This window comes from Jaculus jaculus, chromosome 1 (genome assembly GCF_020740685.1).
Source record: "Jaculus jaculus isolate mJacJac1 chromosome 1, mJacJac1.mat.Y.cur, whole genome shotgun sequence".
Lineage (NCBI taxonomy): Eukaryota > Metazoa > Chordata > Mammalia > Rodentia > Dipodidae > Jaculus > Jaculus jaculus.
Window position 1 is genome coordinate 245,542,835 of NC_059102.1, and position 16,393 is coordinate 245,559,227.

Genomic DNA, 16,393 nt, shown 5'->3' on the forward strand with positions numbered 1-16,393 from the left:
AATGATCCAGATAGAGAATTAAAATATTCTATTTAGTCACACAAGAGATTTGAAACCCCACGTTCTTCCTCCTCCTTTTGAAGCAAGGCTTCACTATGTAGCCAGGCTAGACAGGTATATCCAAGGTGGCCTTGCATTATGATCCTTGTGCCTCTGCAGGGGCTAATGTTGTTGTTGTTGTTTTGAGGTAGGGTGTCACTCTAGCCCAGGCTTACCTGGAATTCACTCTGTATATTCTCAGGGTGGATTCTTTTTTTTGTTTGTTTGTTTTTTTTGAGGTAGGGTCTTGCTCTAGTTCAGGCTGACCTGGCATTCACTATGTAGTCTCAGGGTGGCATCAAACAACGATCCTCTTACCTCTGTCTCCCAAGTGCTAGGATTAAAGGTGTGCATCACCATGCCTGGCTTTTTTGAAATCGTACTTCTGAGCCACTTCTGTATAGAAAGAACCCAGCTTATAATAGTCAGCAATGGGATGGGATATTAAACTAAAAAGTCTCCATGGAGGTGGAAGTCCTGACAAAATTCTACATTGATGATGACATTTGCATACACAGGAGACAAAGTTAGGCCTTTCCACACAGCTGCAAATCTTTGCAGTGACTTTGTTTTAGGTCAGTGTCTCTTCATGTCGTATGTATTCTCCAATGTCTGCTTGGTGAAATACCACAATCGCCATGGGGTCAACCTTCCTGCAATCTTGTGTCGACTTTGCTGCCACTCCAAAACCCTGGGATTCAAAAGACCAGACACTAATTCACTCAGTTATTCAATAAGTCTACATTACAGCCTGAAAACAAACAAACCAGCTCAGTCTTCAGCTCCAAAGTTCATACATTAAGAATACAGCCTCCTGTGCTGGAGAGATGGCTTAGCAGTTATGGCGTTTGCCTGCAAAGGCAAAGGACCTCGGTTTGACTCCACAGGACCCAAGTAAGCCAGATGCAAAAGATGGCACATGCGTTCGTTTGCAGTGGCTGGAGTCCCTGGTGGGCCCATTCTCTCTCTCTCTCTCTCCCCCCTCCCTCTTCCCAGTAAATAAATAAAATTAAAAAAAAAAAAAGACTACAGCTTCCTCTTTCTGCCGGTGCATGCCTTTATTCCCAGCACTCAGAAGGCTGAGGTAAGACTGCTGTGAGTTCAAGGCCAGCCTGGGCTAGAGTAAGATACTACCTTGAAAAACAAAACAAAATAAATTTTAAAAAAATACAGCCTTTTTGATGGACTGGAGAGATGTCTCAACTGTTAAAGGTGCTTGCTTGCCAAGCCTGAGGGGCCTTGGCTCAATTCCCTAGCACCTATATAAGGCTGATCCAAAAAAGCGCGGTGCACGTATCTGGAGTCGCACAGCAGGAGGCCCCAGCGTGTCCACACACAGTCTGCCTGAAATAAGTACCATCTCCACTCACCAAAGGAATGTCCGCCATGGAATACACCACCACCCCCTGGTATTGAGATGTGTTTTCAGTGATTCGACCCAGACCAGATTTCAACACATGGTTTCCATACAGGAAGGACTGCTCTGCTCCAGGCTTTATCCACACTTTATGCTGTAAGAGAACATACATGAAGCAAAACATAATAAGTAAAATGCTAGTTACATCCCTGTCGGTAAATTAGCCATTGGTTCTGTGGCTGGGAAGTGTGGGAATCAGGTCAGTGGGACGTTTCCCTTTGAATCAATTGTTAGTGCCTTGGAAGTTATTCAAGTTCTTTGGACGTTAAGGATCATCTTCATCATACTCAAGGTCTGCATGACTCTCCGGCCCCATGTCCCTCCCGTAAGCACACCCAAGCAGCGAGGCCTACAGCCATCTCCGTGTCCGCTAAGCCATCTCTGCAGCCCAACTTGTCAAGAGACTCCCAGGGTTTGGCGGGAGGCTGCAAAGTGGACGCCAGAGTGCAGGGAAAGTTGACCCCTGCCCAAACCTTGGCATAAGGAGCGAGGTAATCCAGAGCTGTAACGTGCAAGCGGAACTTGTGCGTCTTGGTGAATTTTCCAAAGCAGGTCCCGAGTGACACGAGTTTGTTCCCGGAGATATTGGCGGCCAGCTTCAGGATGTTCTCACTGGAGGGGACGACGGGGGAGGAGGGCTTCAGCGCCAGGGCCGTCCCCGAACGCACGCCGGCGGCCCAGGGCCCTCGCCTCACCTGACGTAGTACACGCGGTCGTTGTGCAGCCGGAAGCAGTAGGTGCCGTCGGGCCGGTCCACCAGCAGCTGCAGGTTCTCCCCGATGCTGCGGGCAGCAAGAAGCCTAGAGGTCGCGCCGGAACCGACTCCACCCGCCACCGCGTCCCCACCGCACCCACCCGCCCACGCCCTCGTCACCCACGCGCGCCCATACTATTTCGCGATCTTCTCGAACATGACACGGGTCTCCTCTTCGGTCAAAGGCCGCATCGTCTCGCTGGCTGGGCCGGCCGCGGATCCTCGCGCCTCCGTAGCCGGAAACGGAAGCCCGCCGCACGCCGCTCCCTGGGCAAGCCCGGCCTCTCTAGCCCGACTCCACGTGTTCCTCGCGTCCGTCTCCACGTAGCCCGGAGGATCTCGGGCGAAAGAAAGCCGGCCGGGTAGGCAAACGTCGAGACAGGAAATGCGTTCCGGCCGCTTCCGGTCCCAGGCGTCGAGGGTCCGGGCGGGAGCAGCGCCCTCGCCGGCCTGGAGGGGAAGTGCGGCTCGTCGCCGGGATGATGGCGGCCGCGGCGACTCTCCAGTCCTCGAGCCCCGGCTCTTCCTCCGCGACAGCCACGGCCGCGGCTGTCGGGGAGGTGGAAGATGAGGGACTCCTGGCGTCGCTCTTCCGGGATCGCTTCCCCGAGGCGCAGTGGCGCGAGCGGCCCGACGTGGGCCGCTACCTGCGGGAGCTGAGCGGGTCGGGCCTGGAGCGGCTGCGGCGCGAGCCGGAGCGCCTGGCCGAGGAGCGGGCGCAGCTGCTGCAGCAGACGCGCGACCTGGCCTTCGCCAACTACAAGACCTTCATTCGCGGCGCCGAGTGCACCGAGCGCATCCACCGGCTGTTCGGCGACGTGGAGGCGTCGCTCGGCCGCCTGCTGGACCGCTTGCCCAGCTTTCAGCAGAGTTGCAGGTGCGGAGGACAGGGTGCTAAAGAGGCTCTTCTTGGCTGTGGTATCGGACACTTAGACTGCTAGACATAACTAGCCCTTAGCAGCACACACCATGCATGTTCCAGGCTGTATGGTGTTCGCTTTACTCATACACCTAAACCTCACAAACCTCTAGGTAGCATGTTACAGATGAGGAAACCAAGACAGACAGGTTAGTTATTTGTCCAAAAACATAGCTTGTACGTTTCCTACTCAGAATTGGAAGCCAGGAGTACATCTTTCGTTTGTAAGACTGTTGCATTAAGTTAAAAACAAAGTTCAGCTGGGTGTGATGGCGTAAACCTTTAATCCAAGTACTCCAGAAACAGGTAGGAGGACTGCTGTGAGTTTGAGGCCACACTGCAACTACACAGTGAATTCAGGTCAGCCTGGACTAGCGGAGACCCTACCTCGAAAACCAAAAAAAGAAAAGAAATCCACCCGCTCATGTTGGCATACACTAATAATCCCAGCACATAGGAGGTAGAGGCTGGAGGATCAGAAGTTCCAGTTCATCCTTGACTACATAGTAAGTTTGAGGCATCTACATAAAGCATGTATCACTAGATCTGAAATAGTTTACATGATATATTACACACATACAACATGTGTGAAGAGATGGCTTAACTCTACACACACACACACACACACACACACATAAGTTATCACTGGAGATACACACATCCAGGGCTGGAGAGATTGCTTAGTGGTTAAGGCACTTTTGATTCCCCAGAACCCATGTATAAGTCAGATGCACATGATGGGGCAAGTGTCGAGTTAATCTGCAGTAGCTAGAGGCCCTAGTACACCCATTCAATCTCTCTCTCTCTTGTAAATAAATAAAAATACTAAAATTATATCTATAGGGCTGGAGAGATGGCTTAGCAGTTAAGGCACTTGCCTGCGAAGCCTAAGAATTCATGTTCATATCTCCAGGTCCCAGGTAAACCACACACACAGTGACAGAAGCACACAATGTCACAGGTGCCATAAGGGGGAACAGGCGTCTAGAGTTGGTTCACAGTAGCTGAAGGCCCTGGTGTGCCCATTCTCTCCGCTGTCTCAAAAAAAAATAATAAAATAAACATTTAAAAAAACATATATCTATGTACAACAACGGACTGGAAGTCATCTGCTCCAAAACTTCATTGATTAGAAGTTGACAAGGAAATCCCATTTGGGGAACTCATAAAAGTGGTTCCTAAGCCTGTCATAGTGGTGCAGACCTTAAATCCCAGCACTCAAGAGTCAAAGGTAGGACCACCTTGAGTTGAAGGCCTCCTTAGACTAGAATGAAAACCTATCTCAAAAAAAAGGGGGGTCCTATATGGCTAGGGAAATGGCTTAGTGGTTAAAGACCCTTGCTTGTAAACCCTGTTGACTCTGGTTCAATTCCCCAGTATCAGTGTAAAGCCAGCACAAAGTAGTGTATGTGTTTAGTTTTTTAATTTTGAGAGACAAAGAGGCAGATAGAGAATGGGTGTGCCAAGGCCTCCAGCTACTGCAAATGAACTCCAGATGCATGAGCCACCTTGTGCATCTGCCTTACATGGGTACTGGTGAACTGAACCTGGGTCTTTAGGCTTTGCAGGCAAGTGCCTTAACCACGGAGCCATTTCTCCAGCCCCCAAGTTTAAAATGAAGAAGAAGAAAGTACTTGAAGCCTGATGTGGCCAATGCCTTTAATCTCAGCACTCGTGAGGCAGATGTAATAGGACTGCGGTGAGTTCTAGGCCAGCCTGGGACTACAGAGTGAGTTCCAGGTCAATCTGGGCTAGAGTGAGACCCTACCTCGAAAAGATGAATGTTTCTTTTTTGTTTCTCAAGGTAGGGTTTTACTCTAGCCTAGGCAAACCTGGAACTAGCATCAGGATGGCCTCAAAGTTACAGTGATCAGGGACCTGTTTTCCTGATTGGTTCTAGGAACTTCATGAAGGAAGCTGAAGAGATCAGCTCCAACCGCCGGATGAACACCCTGACTCTAAACCGTCACACAGAAATCCTGGAAATTCTAGAGATTCCCCAGCTCATGGACACCTGTGTCCGGAACAGCTACTATGAAGAGGCTCTGGAGCTTGCAGCCTATGTGCGCCGGCTGGAAAGGAAGTACTCATCCATCCCTGTCATCCAGGTAGCCAGCTTCCCGGAGAGCACTCAAGCTCATGCTCTTATAATCATTAGTTCTAAGGTTGTGACAGAACCTTTTGGTAGAAACCTTTGTATGCTTAACATCAATTTCTGTCAACCAGGCTAGAACAGAAGATAGCTATTTATCCATTTATGTTCCAAGGCCTGTGGTAATCATGCCAGACAGTGATCTAAGTACTGGCTATATATATATGTCCTGTGAGCAAAGCAGTCAAGGCCATGGCTCTCCTGAAGCTTACATTCTAGTGGATGTCTGATAATTGACAAACAGGTAATGAATGTCTGAAGAAAACAAACCAGGAGGTGGAATGCAGCGAGGCTAGGGGTTATTAGTGTGTTACTTTACACAGAGTGATCAAAAAACCTTTTCTAGAGGTAATATTTATTTATTTTTATTTTTTATTTTTTTGGAGATAGGGTCTCACTCTAGCCCAGGCTGACCTGGAATTCACTCTGTAGTCTTAGGGTGGCCTCGAACTCACAGCAATCCTCCTACCTCTTGCCTCCCGAGTGCTGGGATTAAAGGTGTGCACCACCACGCCCGGCTTATAGGTAATATTTAAACTGGGCCTAAACGATGAGAAGGAGCCAGTACATGATGGTCGGAGAGACAGCGAACTGGGAAATGGGATGAACAAAGTAGAGGATTGAGGTTGAAAGAAGCTGGAATATTATCCAACCAGGGCCTGGAGTTGATTGTGATTGCCACAGGAAGTACTTATAGGGTTTTTGTGGCTTTTTTTTTTTTTTTTTTTGGCTTTTCCAGGATATATACATATATATAATTTTTTTTTTTTTCAAGGTAGGGTCTCAGCTCTGGTCCAGGCTGACCTGGAATTCACTATGTAGTCTTAGGGTGGCCTCAAACTCACGGATATCCTCCTACCTCTGCCTCTCGAACTCTGGGATTAAAGGCACATGCCACCACACCCAGCTATTTTTTTTTTTTTTTTTAAGAGAGAATGGGTGCTCCAGGGTCTTAAGCCACTACAAACGAATTCCAGGTGCATGTGCCACCATGTGCATCTGGCTTAGGTGGGATCTGGAGAATCGAACCTTAGTCTTTAGGTTTTGCAGGCAAGTGCCTTAACCATCTCTCCAGCCCAGTATTTTTATTTGAGAGAAAGACAGAATATGGGCACACCAGGGCCTCTTACCACTTCAAACAAGCTCTAGATACATGCACAACTTTGCATATGGCTTTATGTGAGTACTAGGGAATTGAATGCAGGCCATTAGGTTTTGCAAGAAAGCACCTTTGACCACTGAGCCTCCTTTCCAGCCCCAATTTTAAACAAGTTAGTGATACAACTATATCTTCTTGTGTGTGCGTGATATATACATGTGTATGCAGATGTGCATGTGCAAAGATGAGTGGAAAACAATGTGTCCTCAATCACTCTTTATTTCCTTGAGATGCAGTCTCTCACTGAACCATTTCCCACCTCCCCCTCAGTCAAGCTGACCAGAGAGCCACAGTGATTCTCCTATCTCTGCCCTGCCCATTAGCACTAGGGTTACAGGCATGCATAGCCACACCCAGATTTTTATTGTGTGTGTGCTAAAGATTGAACTCAGGTCCTCATGCTTGCACAGTAGGTTCTCTTACCTGTTTGTCCTTGTTGGTGAGCCTGAAAACATTTATCTTTAGAAGTCAACTTTATAAGCTGGGCATGGTGGCACACACCTTTAATCCCAGCATTGGGAGGCAGAGGTAGGAGAATTGCCCTGATTTCGAGGCCACCCTGAGCCTACATCATGAATACCAGGTCAGCCTGGGCTAGAGTGAAACCCTACCTTGAAAAGCCTGTGGCTTTACACACACAAACAATCCACTTTATATATTAGGAAAGCCTTGTCTGTAATGTTTAATTAGTGGAATGAGTTCCAAAGTATTTTGCCCCACTATGTTGTGACGAGTCCCTGTGTTGTCAGGGCATTGTGAATGAGGTGCGGCAGTCCATGCAGCTGATGCTAAGCCAGCTGATCCAGCAGCTGAGGACCAACATTCAACTCCCAGCCTGCCTCCGTGTCATTGGTTACCTTCGACGCATGGATGTCTTCACAGAAGCAGAGCTAAGGGTGAAGTTTCTCCAGGCCCGGGATGCTTGGCTCCGCTCCATCCTGACTGCCATCCCTAATGATGATCCCTATTTCCATATCACAAAGACCATCGAGGCCTGCCGTGTCCACCTCTTTGATATCATCACCCAGTACCGTGCCATCTTCTCAGACGAGGACCCCCTGTTGCCACCTGCCATGGGAGAGTACACCGTCAATGAGGGTGCCATCTTCCATGGTTGGGTGCTGCAGAAAGTTTCCCAGTTCCTGCAGGTGCTAGAGACTGACCTTTACCGCGGGATAGGCAGCCGCCTGGACTCCCTGCTGGGCCAGTGCATGTACTTTGGGCTGTCTTTCAGCCGAGTGGGGGCTGATTTCAGGGGCCAGTTGGCTCCTATTTTCCAGCAGGTGGCAATCACTAGTTTCCAGAAGGCAATTCAGGAAGCAGTGGAGAAATTCCAGGATGAGATGAACTCTTACACCCTCATCTCTGCTCCAGCCATCCTGGGCAGCAGTAACGTGCCTGCTGCTGTGCCAGCTACTCAGCCAGGGACACTGCAGCCGCCAATGGTGCTCTTGGACTTCCCACCCCTTGCCTGCTTTCTCAACAGTATTTTGGTTGCCTTTAATGATCTGCGTCTCTGTTGCCCTGTGGCCCTGGCTCATGATGTGACCCGGGCCTTGGAGGATGCCCTTGCCAAGGTGAGTAGTTTTCTACAGCATACTTCTCAACCTTCTTTGGTAAGAGGCATCCAGACTTTTGTAGTGAACCAGTTCATGTAACCATAGCGCCTGCTGGCTTGAAGTTAGGTGTGGTCCTACTGGTTTTTCTAGTTGAGCAGCTCTCAGTAATAAGTACTCTATGTGTGCCATTTGTGGGAATGGTTCTACAACAGTCTTGTAATGGTTCAGTAATAGGTTACTTTTCTACTGCTTGATAACAAATTCCTACTAACTGAGCAGCCTGAAATACTACATTTACTATCGTCCAGTGTCTGAGGCAGGAATCTATTTGCAGTGTCTCTGGTCCTGTACTCAGGGCCTCAGAAAGTTCTTGCATTCAAGCGTCAGCTAGGCATAGGTGTCATCTGGAGTGCCAGGCCCCGCTAAGGGTGCATTCCAGTTGACAGATGACATTCTGTACAGTTACAGAAGTTGCAGGATTGAGGCTCTCATTCATAGAGGCCACAATAGAGTTGTTTCCTCCTCAAGGCCAACAGGAAATTATCTCCCTTGCATAAAATTTTTTTTTTTCATTCCTTTACCAGAACTGGAAACTATACCAGTAAAAAATGAGCTGGATCATAAATGTGTCATTGAAGTGACAATTGTATTTTTAAAAATTTATCTACTTATACACACATACATGCATGTTTGCACGTACCAGGGCTTCTTGCCACTGCAAATAAACTCTAGATGCATGCACCACTTTGCATCTGGCTTTATGTGGTGCTGGGAAATCAAACATAGGCCTTAATCACTGAGTCATTGCCACAGCCCAGAATTGTGAACACTGACCACAATTCTGAGTTTGAACAAGATAGCAATAAAACGTACTATACTTTCTTCATGAAAACTTCGGGGTCACATGTTTGTGCTTTCTTTCATAAACTGGCAACAGTGACTCTGATTGTTGACACCCTTGTCTCTCATAGGTAACCAAAATAATCCTGGCCTTCCATCGAGCTGAAGAGGCTGCCTTCAGCACTGGGGAGCAAGAGCTCTTTGTCCAGTTCTGCACTGTTTTCCTGGAAGACCTGGTACCTTATCTGAATCGCTGCCTTCAAATCCTTTTTCCGCCAGCTCAAATAGCCCAGACTTTAGGTAAGAGAAAGGGCTTTTTCATTATTTTTATTTATTTGAGAGACAGAGAATGGCAACGTGAGTAGGGATGCACCAGGGCCTCCTGTCACTGCAAACAAACTCCAGATGCATGGGCTGCTTTGTGCATCTGGCTTTATGTGGGATCTAGGGAAATTGAACCCTGGGCTAGCAGGCTTTGTAAGCAAGTGCCTTTAGTCACAGAACCATCTCTCCAGTTCCCAAGAAAGGATTTATTTTTTAATTTTATTTATTTATTTTTGAGGTAGGCTCTCATTCTAGTCCAGGCTGACCTGAAATTCACTTTGTAGTCTCAGTGTCCTTGAACCCATGGGGATCCTCCTACATCTGCCTCCTGAGTGTTGGGATAATATATTTCATATTTATTTATTTACTTGGGAGAGAAGGAGGGAGAATGAGAATGGGGCTAGAGAGATGGCTTAGTGGTTAAGGTGCATGCCTACAAAGGCTAAGGCTCTGGGTTCAATTTTCCAGGTCCCACATAAGCCAGATGCCCATGGTGGTACATGCATCTGGAATTCGTTTGCAATGGCTAGAGGCCCTGGTGTGTCCATTCTCACTCCCTCTCTAGTAAATAAATAAAAATAGGGGCTGGGGCTGGAGAAATGGCTTAGCGGTTAAGCGCTTGCCTATGAAGCCTAAGGACCCCGGTTCGAGGCTCAATTCTCTAGGATGCATGTTAGCCAGATGCACAAGGGGGTGCATGTACCTGGAGTTCGTTTGGAGTGCCTGGAGGCCCTGGTGCGCCCATTCTCTCTCTCTATCTGCCTCTTTTTCGCTCTGTCTGTTGCTCTCAAATAAATAAATAAAAATAAGTGAAAAAATTTTAAAAACTAGGGGCTGGAGGGATGGCTTAGTGGTTAAGGTGTTTGCCTGCAAAGCCCAAGGACCCAGATTCAATTCCCCAGTACCCATGTCCTCTTTCTCTGTCAAATAAATAAATAAAAATATTAAGATATTAAAAAAATAAAATCTTTAAAAAAAATGAATGAGAATGGGCACACCCAGGCACCCAGCTGCTGCAAACAAACTCTAGATGCACGTGACAACTGGTGCATTTGGCTTATGTGGGTCCTGAGGAATTGAACCTGTATCCTTGGGCTTTGAAGGCAAGCTCCTTAACCACTAAGCCATTTCTTCAGCCCTCTGGTAGGACTTTTTAAAACATATTTTATTTATTTATTTGAGTATGTATGTGTGTGTGAGGGGAGAGAGAAAGAGAGATTGGGTGCACCAGGGCCTACAGCCACTGCAGATGAACTCCAGACACATGTACCACCTTGTACATTTGGCTTTACATGGGTTTTTTAATTGCCTTACATCTATATATAAGATAATTTGTGCAGGGTATGGTGGCCTCTTTTTTTTTAATATTTTATTTTTATTTATTTATTTGACAGAGAAAGAGGGAGAGAGTGAGAGAATGGGCACACCAGGGCCTCCAGCCACTGCAAACAAACTCCAGACCCCTTGTGCATCTGGCGAACATGGGTCCTGGGGAATCAAACCTGGGTCCTTTGGCTTTGCAGGCAAACACCTTAATCGCTAAGCCATCCCTCCAGCCCTCTTCTCCCCCACCCCCCAAAGCAGGGTCTTAGTCCAGGCTGACTTGGAATTAACTTTGTAGTCCCACGCTGGCCTCCAACTCGGTGATCCTTCTACCTCTGCCTCCCAAGTGCTAAGATCAAAGGCATGCATCACCACATGCAGCCTGCTTCAGCCTCTTAGGTGCTAGAATTATAAACGTGTGCTTTCAGTCTCTAAATGTGTAGGGTTTTTTTGTTGTTGTTTTTGTTTTGGTTTGTTTTCCTTTATGGTTTTTCAAGTTAGGGTCTTGCTCTCTAGCCCAGGCTGACCTGGAATTTACTGTGTAGTCTCAGGGTGGCCTTGAGCTCACAGCGATCCTCCTACCTCTACCTCCTACCTCTACCTCCCGAGTGCTGGGATTCAAGGCGCGTGCCACCACGCCCGGCTTTTTCAGACTACTGGGATTTAAAGTAAAAGTGGTTTTAAATAAAAATATTTTTCCCAATTTATTTTCTCTTCCTTTGTGAAGTTGGAGGGAAGGCACCACTTCCCAAAGGACAGTGGGTCGGTGATCACACTGCTGAGGGCAGATGTTCACCTTGGCCTGGGCTTTTCCCAGGAAGCTGGTACTTTACTGAGCTTCTCGCTCTAGTTCCACAAGCCCTCCATTATGTGACTCCGGATTCACAAAGATAGTCATTGATGTATTAAAATATGCAATTGTGTCTGATTTGATTTTTTTTCTTTTTTTGTTTTCTGAGACCTCTGTTGCATTTGATTGACTTTATTTTCTTTCACTTTACTTTTCATGTCTTCTGGATCAGGCATTGCCCCCTCTCAGCTCTCCAAGTATGAAAACCTGGGGCATGTGGACGTCAACATCATCCAGGAGCCTCTTGCTTTCATTCTACCTAAGAGAGAGATGCTGTCTCTAGATGACCAGGAACTAGTGCCGGATCTCACGGCCCCAACACCCGAGCTTCCGGAAGAGGAGCCGAGCCCGGAGTTGGCCACGACAGTCTCCTGCGAGGACGAGCCTGGGGAACCGCTGCACGGGGAGTCGACGGAAGGGGAGCAGCCGGCAGCCGAGCTTCCTAGTGAGCCGTCCTAGAAGGCATCCCCTGCACCCAGCGAAGAGCCTGTGGCCGGGAGCAGGGGTTCCAACAGCATCTAAGAGGGAAGGTCCCTGCCGGTGTAGACGCCAGGGCTGCTGCGCCCGGGACGGCTTAGGTCAGCTCGTATGAAAAACGGGGTGCTTCCCGGTCACTCTTGTAAGTGGGGTAATTAATAAAGCGATGGATTGTCAGCTGGTGCCCTCATGGGACTGCGTTTCCCGGCGTCCCTAGCGCCACGCCCCCGGGCGGAAACGTCGGAGGCAGCGGAGGTGCTGGGCAGGCGCAGCCATGGGTCGGCTGTGGGGCGGGCTGCTGCTGTGGGCGCGGGCCTGGCCCGGTCGGGGGCAGGCGCGGGCCTGCAGCTCCACGGCAGCCGCGGACAGCCCGGAGGGCCCCGCGCGCCCGCGCTCCTACTGGCGCTACGTGAGGCGTCTGGTGCGGGGAGCGCCGCAGCCGCCATACCTGCACGTGTGCCAGGTCGGGGACCCCGTGCTGCGGGCCGTGGCCGCCCCGGTGGAGCCCGCGCAGCTGGCGGGGCCCGAGCTGCAGCGGCTCGTGCAGAGGCTGGTGCGGGTGATGCGGAGCCGGCGCTGCCTGGGCCTGAGCGCGCCGCAGCTCGGCGTGCCGCTGCAGGTGCTGGCGCTCGAGTTCCCGGAAGCGCTCTTCCGCGCGTGCGCGCCGCGCGTGCGCGAGCTCCGCCAGATGGAGCCCTTCTCGCTGCGCGTGCTCGTGAACCCCAGCCTGAGGGTGCTGGACAGCCGCCTCGTCACCTTCCCCGAGGGCTGCGAGAGCGTCTCCGGCTTCCTGGCCTCTGTGCCGCGTTTCCAGGCCGTGCAGGTCTCAGGTACGGGGCTGGGTGGCCGTGAGCTGTCGCCCACTTGTGGAGCGAAGGCGGCCCAGAGCACGTTGCGGCTGCCGCCGAAGCGAAGCAAGACCCGGAGCGCACGGACTCGGGGCTGACAGTGGAAAGGAGGCTCGTGAAAGGGTAGAGCCCTCAGATGCGGGGTGCCGGTCTTAGAAGGGTTTCGGGGTGTGCCTGTGTGCACGCGCACTGAATTTTTGCATCACTGTGGGCTTAGAGAAGCGGGACCCAACTTTGCCCAAACTAGAACATCCAGCCATCCACTCCTATCATACCTCCGATGGTTTACTGAATGTGATTAACCTTTCTATTCTACCAAGCTGGAATACCTTTGATAGGAAGCAGCATTTAGGTAAGAGGAAGGTTCAGAACCTCTACCCCAAATGTGAGCCTCACAACCTAATTGTGAACCAGGTTAAATACTTGGCAACCAGCAGAGTTGAGGCATCCTTCTAGAAGGGATACGTGTTGTTGTCCACATTTGCTCTCTGATGATGCCTCTTGTAAGTAAGTAGGAATGGCCAGGGCAAGGAACAGGAAGTAAGGCAATTGGTTAAGCATGATGCACGAGGTACTTCCTTAGTTTATAACTTCCTTTGCAGGGCTGAACCCGAAAGGAGAGCCAGTGGTGTGGCCGGCAAGTGGATGGACAGCCCGAATCATCCAGCACGAAATGGACCACTTGCAGGGCTGTTTGTTCATTGACAAAATGGACCCCAAAACATTTACCAACGTTCATTGGATGGAGGTGAATGACTGAAGCTTTAATGCTTGAGTTGAAAGTTGAAAAGCCAAGATGCGGTTCCTTTGGTTTGAGCTGGGCACATGTTACTTGGAATTGGCTCGGATCTGACAAAACAGTGGACCGCCAGTGAGCGTTTTAACTGAGTTGGAGCAAAACAGAAATGTTTGCCCTAAAATCAGGTTTGGACAAAATACTAGTACAATGTGGGAAAACTATTCCCCTGGTGAAAGAGTGAATATTTCCTGACAGTTTTGTGTGGAAATAAATACGCCAAATTTTACGGTAGGAATGACTTCATAAGACATGTATAATCTACCCCAAAGCCAATATTTGATAATAATGTAGTTTCCCAATATCTGAAAGCTATGTTTCAAAATACAGATAAGGTTAGACATATTTCCCGGCAGTTGGGAGATGGAGGGAGGAAGATCCCTACAAGTTGCAGGCCAATCTTGTTACATAGGGACTTCTAGGCCAGGGTTATACATTGAGACCCTGGCTCCAAAAAAACAAATGCTGTTAAGGTTGTGATTGACCATCTTTCCTGAGTGTGCTGTTTTCTTTTCTTTTTTTTTTTTAATTGACAACTTCCATTAATTGTAAACAATAGCCCATCGTAGTTCCCTCCCTCCCCCCACTTTCACCTTTGAAACTCCATTCTCCATCATATCCCCTCCCCTCTCAATCTTTTATTTTGATGTCATGATTTTTTTCTATTATGATGGTCTTGTGTAGGTAGTGTCAGGCACTGTGAGGTCATGGATATCCAGGCCATTGTGTGTCTGGAGGTACACATTGTAAGGAGTCCTACCCTTCCTTTGGCTCTTACATTCTTTTTGCCACCTCTTCCACAATGGACCCTGAGCCATGGAAGGTGTGATTGAGATATTTTAGTGCTGAGCACTCCTCTGTCAAAGGGCTTGGGTCTGATGTGAAGAGTCCTTGGTTTGCCTTCAACACTAGTTACATGTTCAAGGAAGTGTTTAGTAACAGTATTAATTTAAATTAATAAATTTTAAGCCAGGTGTGGTGGTGCATGCTTTTAATCCCAGCACTCGGGAGGCAGAGGTAGGAGGATCTCTGTGAGTTCAAGGTCACCCTGAGAATAGTGAATTCCAGGTCAGCCTGAGCCAGAGTGAGACCCTACCTCAAAAAAAAAAAAAAAAAAAAGAGGGCTGGAGAGATGGCTTAGCAGTTAAGGCATTTGACTGTAAAGCCAAAGGGTCCCAGTTCGATTCTCCAGGACCCACAGAAGCCAGATGCACAAGGGGGCACATGCATCTGGTGTTCGTTTGCAGTGGCTGGAGGCCCTGATGTGCCCATTTCCTCCTCTCTTTCTTTCTCTCTCTCAAATAAATAAATTATATATTTTTAAAAAAAGGAAAAAAAATTGTGTTTTGAAAAGTAAGTGCTTGACTAGTGTTTGGCTTTAAGAAGCTGTCAAAAGCTGGACGTGGTGGTGCATGCCTTAAATCCCAGCACTCAGTAGGCAAAGGTAGGAGATTACTGAGTTTGAAGCCAGTGTGGAACTACAGAGTGAAATCCAGGTCAGCCTGGACTAGAGCTTATCTAGAAGAAACTGTCAGATTTTTCAGTTGAAGGAACCCCAGACTATTACCTCATTTTAGTTTGGTGAGCATGTATATTCTCTCCCCAGTGCTAGGAAGTAAGCCCAGAGTCTTGCTCCTTGCATATGCTAAGCATATGCTCTACCATTAACATATTACAAAACAGAATCCTCTAAATCAAAATACACAAGTGCTAACAGTATAGTAAATTATACCAGGGCTTTGTGAACCACTGCAAACGAGTTCCAGACACATGTGCCATCTTGCACATCTGGTTTTACATGGGTACAGTCAAACCTGGGCCTTCACGGTTTGCAAGCAAGTGCTTTAACCATGGAACCTTGTCTACAGCCCAGAATAAGTATTTTAAACAGTAGTTCAACAAACCCAGGAAAGACCCTCCTCATCTGCAGCTTCTGTGGGAGGCTCAGGAGACCAAGTAGAACAGACCAGGAGCAGTCAAACTTTGGAATCACAACCAAGCGTTCCCCAGAGTTAGAAGACTAAAGCACTGGGGAATCTGAAGAAAGTTCTCCTTTACAGCTAGACAGAGTGGCTCAGGCCCGTGAGCCCAGCAGTTGAGAGGTGCAAGCAGAAGTACCTGAGTTCACAGGAATACATGAGACCCTGCATCCAAAATAAAAGATATTCTGAAAACATGAGTGTGAAAGCTTGAATTCAGTGAGCCTCCTTCCCCTTGGAGGATGTTCCAAAGCTTCTGCAGAGAGCTGTCTAAACCTTCTGATGCTTCCTTATACTCTTCACGTCACAGCCCTAAGGACACCTTTGTGGTGAATCAAAAGTAACAAATCCTCCTGCTTCCAATACAATCTCATCTATCCATAGTAGATACCAGCCTCCAAATCAAACATTCCAGTCAGTATCTTGAGCTAATAGATGTTTTTGCAATGAAGCACCTGTAAGGGCAGACCCATCTCCCCAGCCCTAATATCCTGACTCTGAATCCAGAATTTTTAAACTAATGAGCTGCAAGGAAATAAGAGCTATGTAAGCACTCCCAAGTAACCAAAGATCCTACTCACAGGCTGGAGATATGAGATGACTCAGTGGTTAAGGTGCTTGTCTGCAATGCCTAATGACCTGGGTTCAATTCCCCAGCACCTATGTAAAGCCTGATGCACAAAGTGGTACATGCATCTGTAGTACATTTTTCGTGGCTAGAGGCCTTAGTGCAACCATTTTCTTTCAATTAAAAAAAAAAATTTAAATATATATATATATATATATATATATATATATATATATATTTTTTTTTTTTTTTAAAAAGATCCTGCTCACAGTTGCTGCAGAGTTGTTATCTGGATATTAGGTCCCTTGATGCTTCAAGTAATATGGGTGGTGGAGCCTAACCTATTGACACTCCTGGAGTTCAACCTCAGCCATTAAGCCATTTCTCCA

The 16,393-nt window shown here is 48.2% G+C and overlaps 2 protein-coding genes across 3 annotated transcripts; one reads left to right on the forward strand and one right to left on the reverse strand.

The window, feature by feature from the left end:
• Positions 1-461: 461 nt before the first annotated feature.
• On the reverse strand, positions 462-2,531 carry Nip7 (nucleolar pre-rRNA processing protein NIP7). Its single transcript, XM_004661552.3, has 5 exons — positions 2,347-2,531; positions 2,152-2,238; positions 1,930-2,068; positions 1,410-1,550; positions 462-730 (listed from the first exon to the last, which is right to left on the reverse strand). The coding sequence occupies exons 1-5, from the start codon at positions 2,400-2,402 to the stop codon at positions 611-613; spliced, it is 543 nt and encodes a 180-aa protein (XP_004661609.3). The 5' UTR covers positions 2,403-2,531; the 3' UTR covers positions 462-610.
• A 138-nt stretch (positions 2,532-2,669) lies between these two features.
• Cog8 (component of oligomeric golgi complex 8) lies at positions 2,670-13,691 on the forward strand. Of its 2 annotated transcripts, XM_045157420.1 has the most exons (6): positions 2,670-3,087; positions 5,030-5,237; positions 7,190-8,017; positions 8,971-9,139; positions 11,509-11,682; positions 13,264-13,691. In XM_045157420.1, exons 1-6 carry the CDS (start codon positions 2,690-2,692, stop codon positions 13,419-13,421), a joined length of 1,935 nt encoding a protein of 644 aa, XP_045013355.1. In that variant the 5' UTR covers positions 2,670-2,689; the 3' UTR covers positions 13,422-13,691. The 2 variants fall into 2 exon arrangements, with proteins under 2 accessions (XP_045013355.1, XP_004661610.2); XM_004661553.2 differs by lacking the exon at positions 13,264-13,691 and having other exon boundaries at positions 2,673-3,087; positions 11,509-11,990.
• The last annotated feature ends 2,702 nt before the right edge of the window (positions 13,692-16,393 follow it).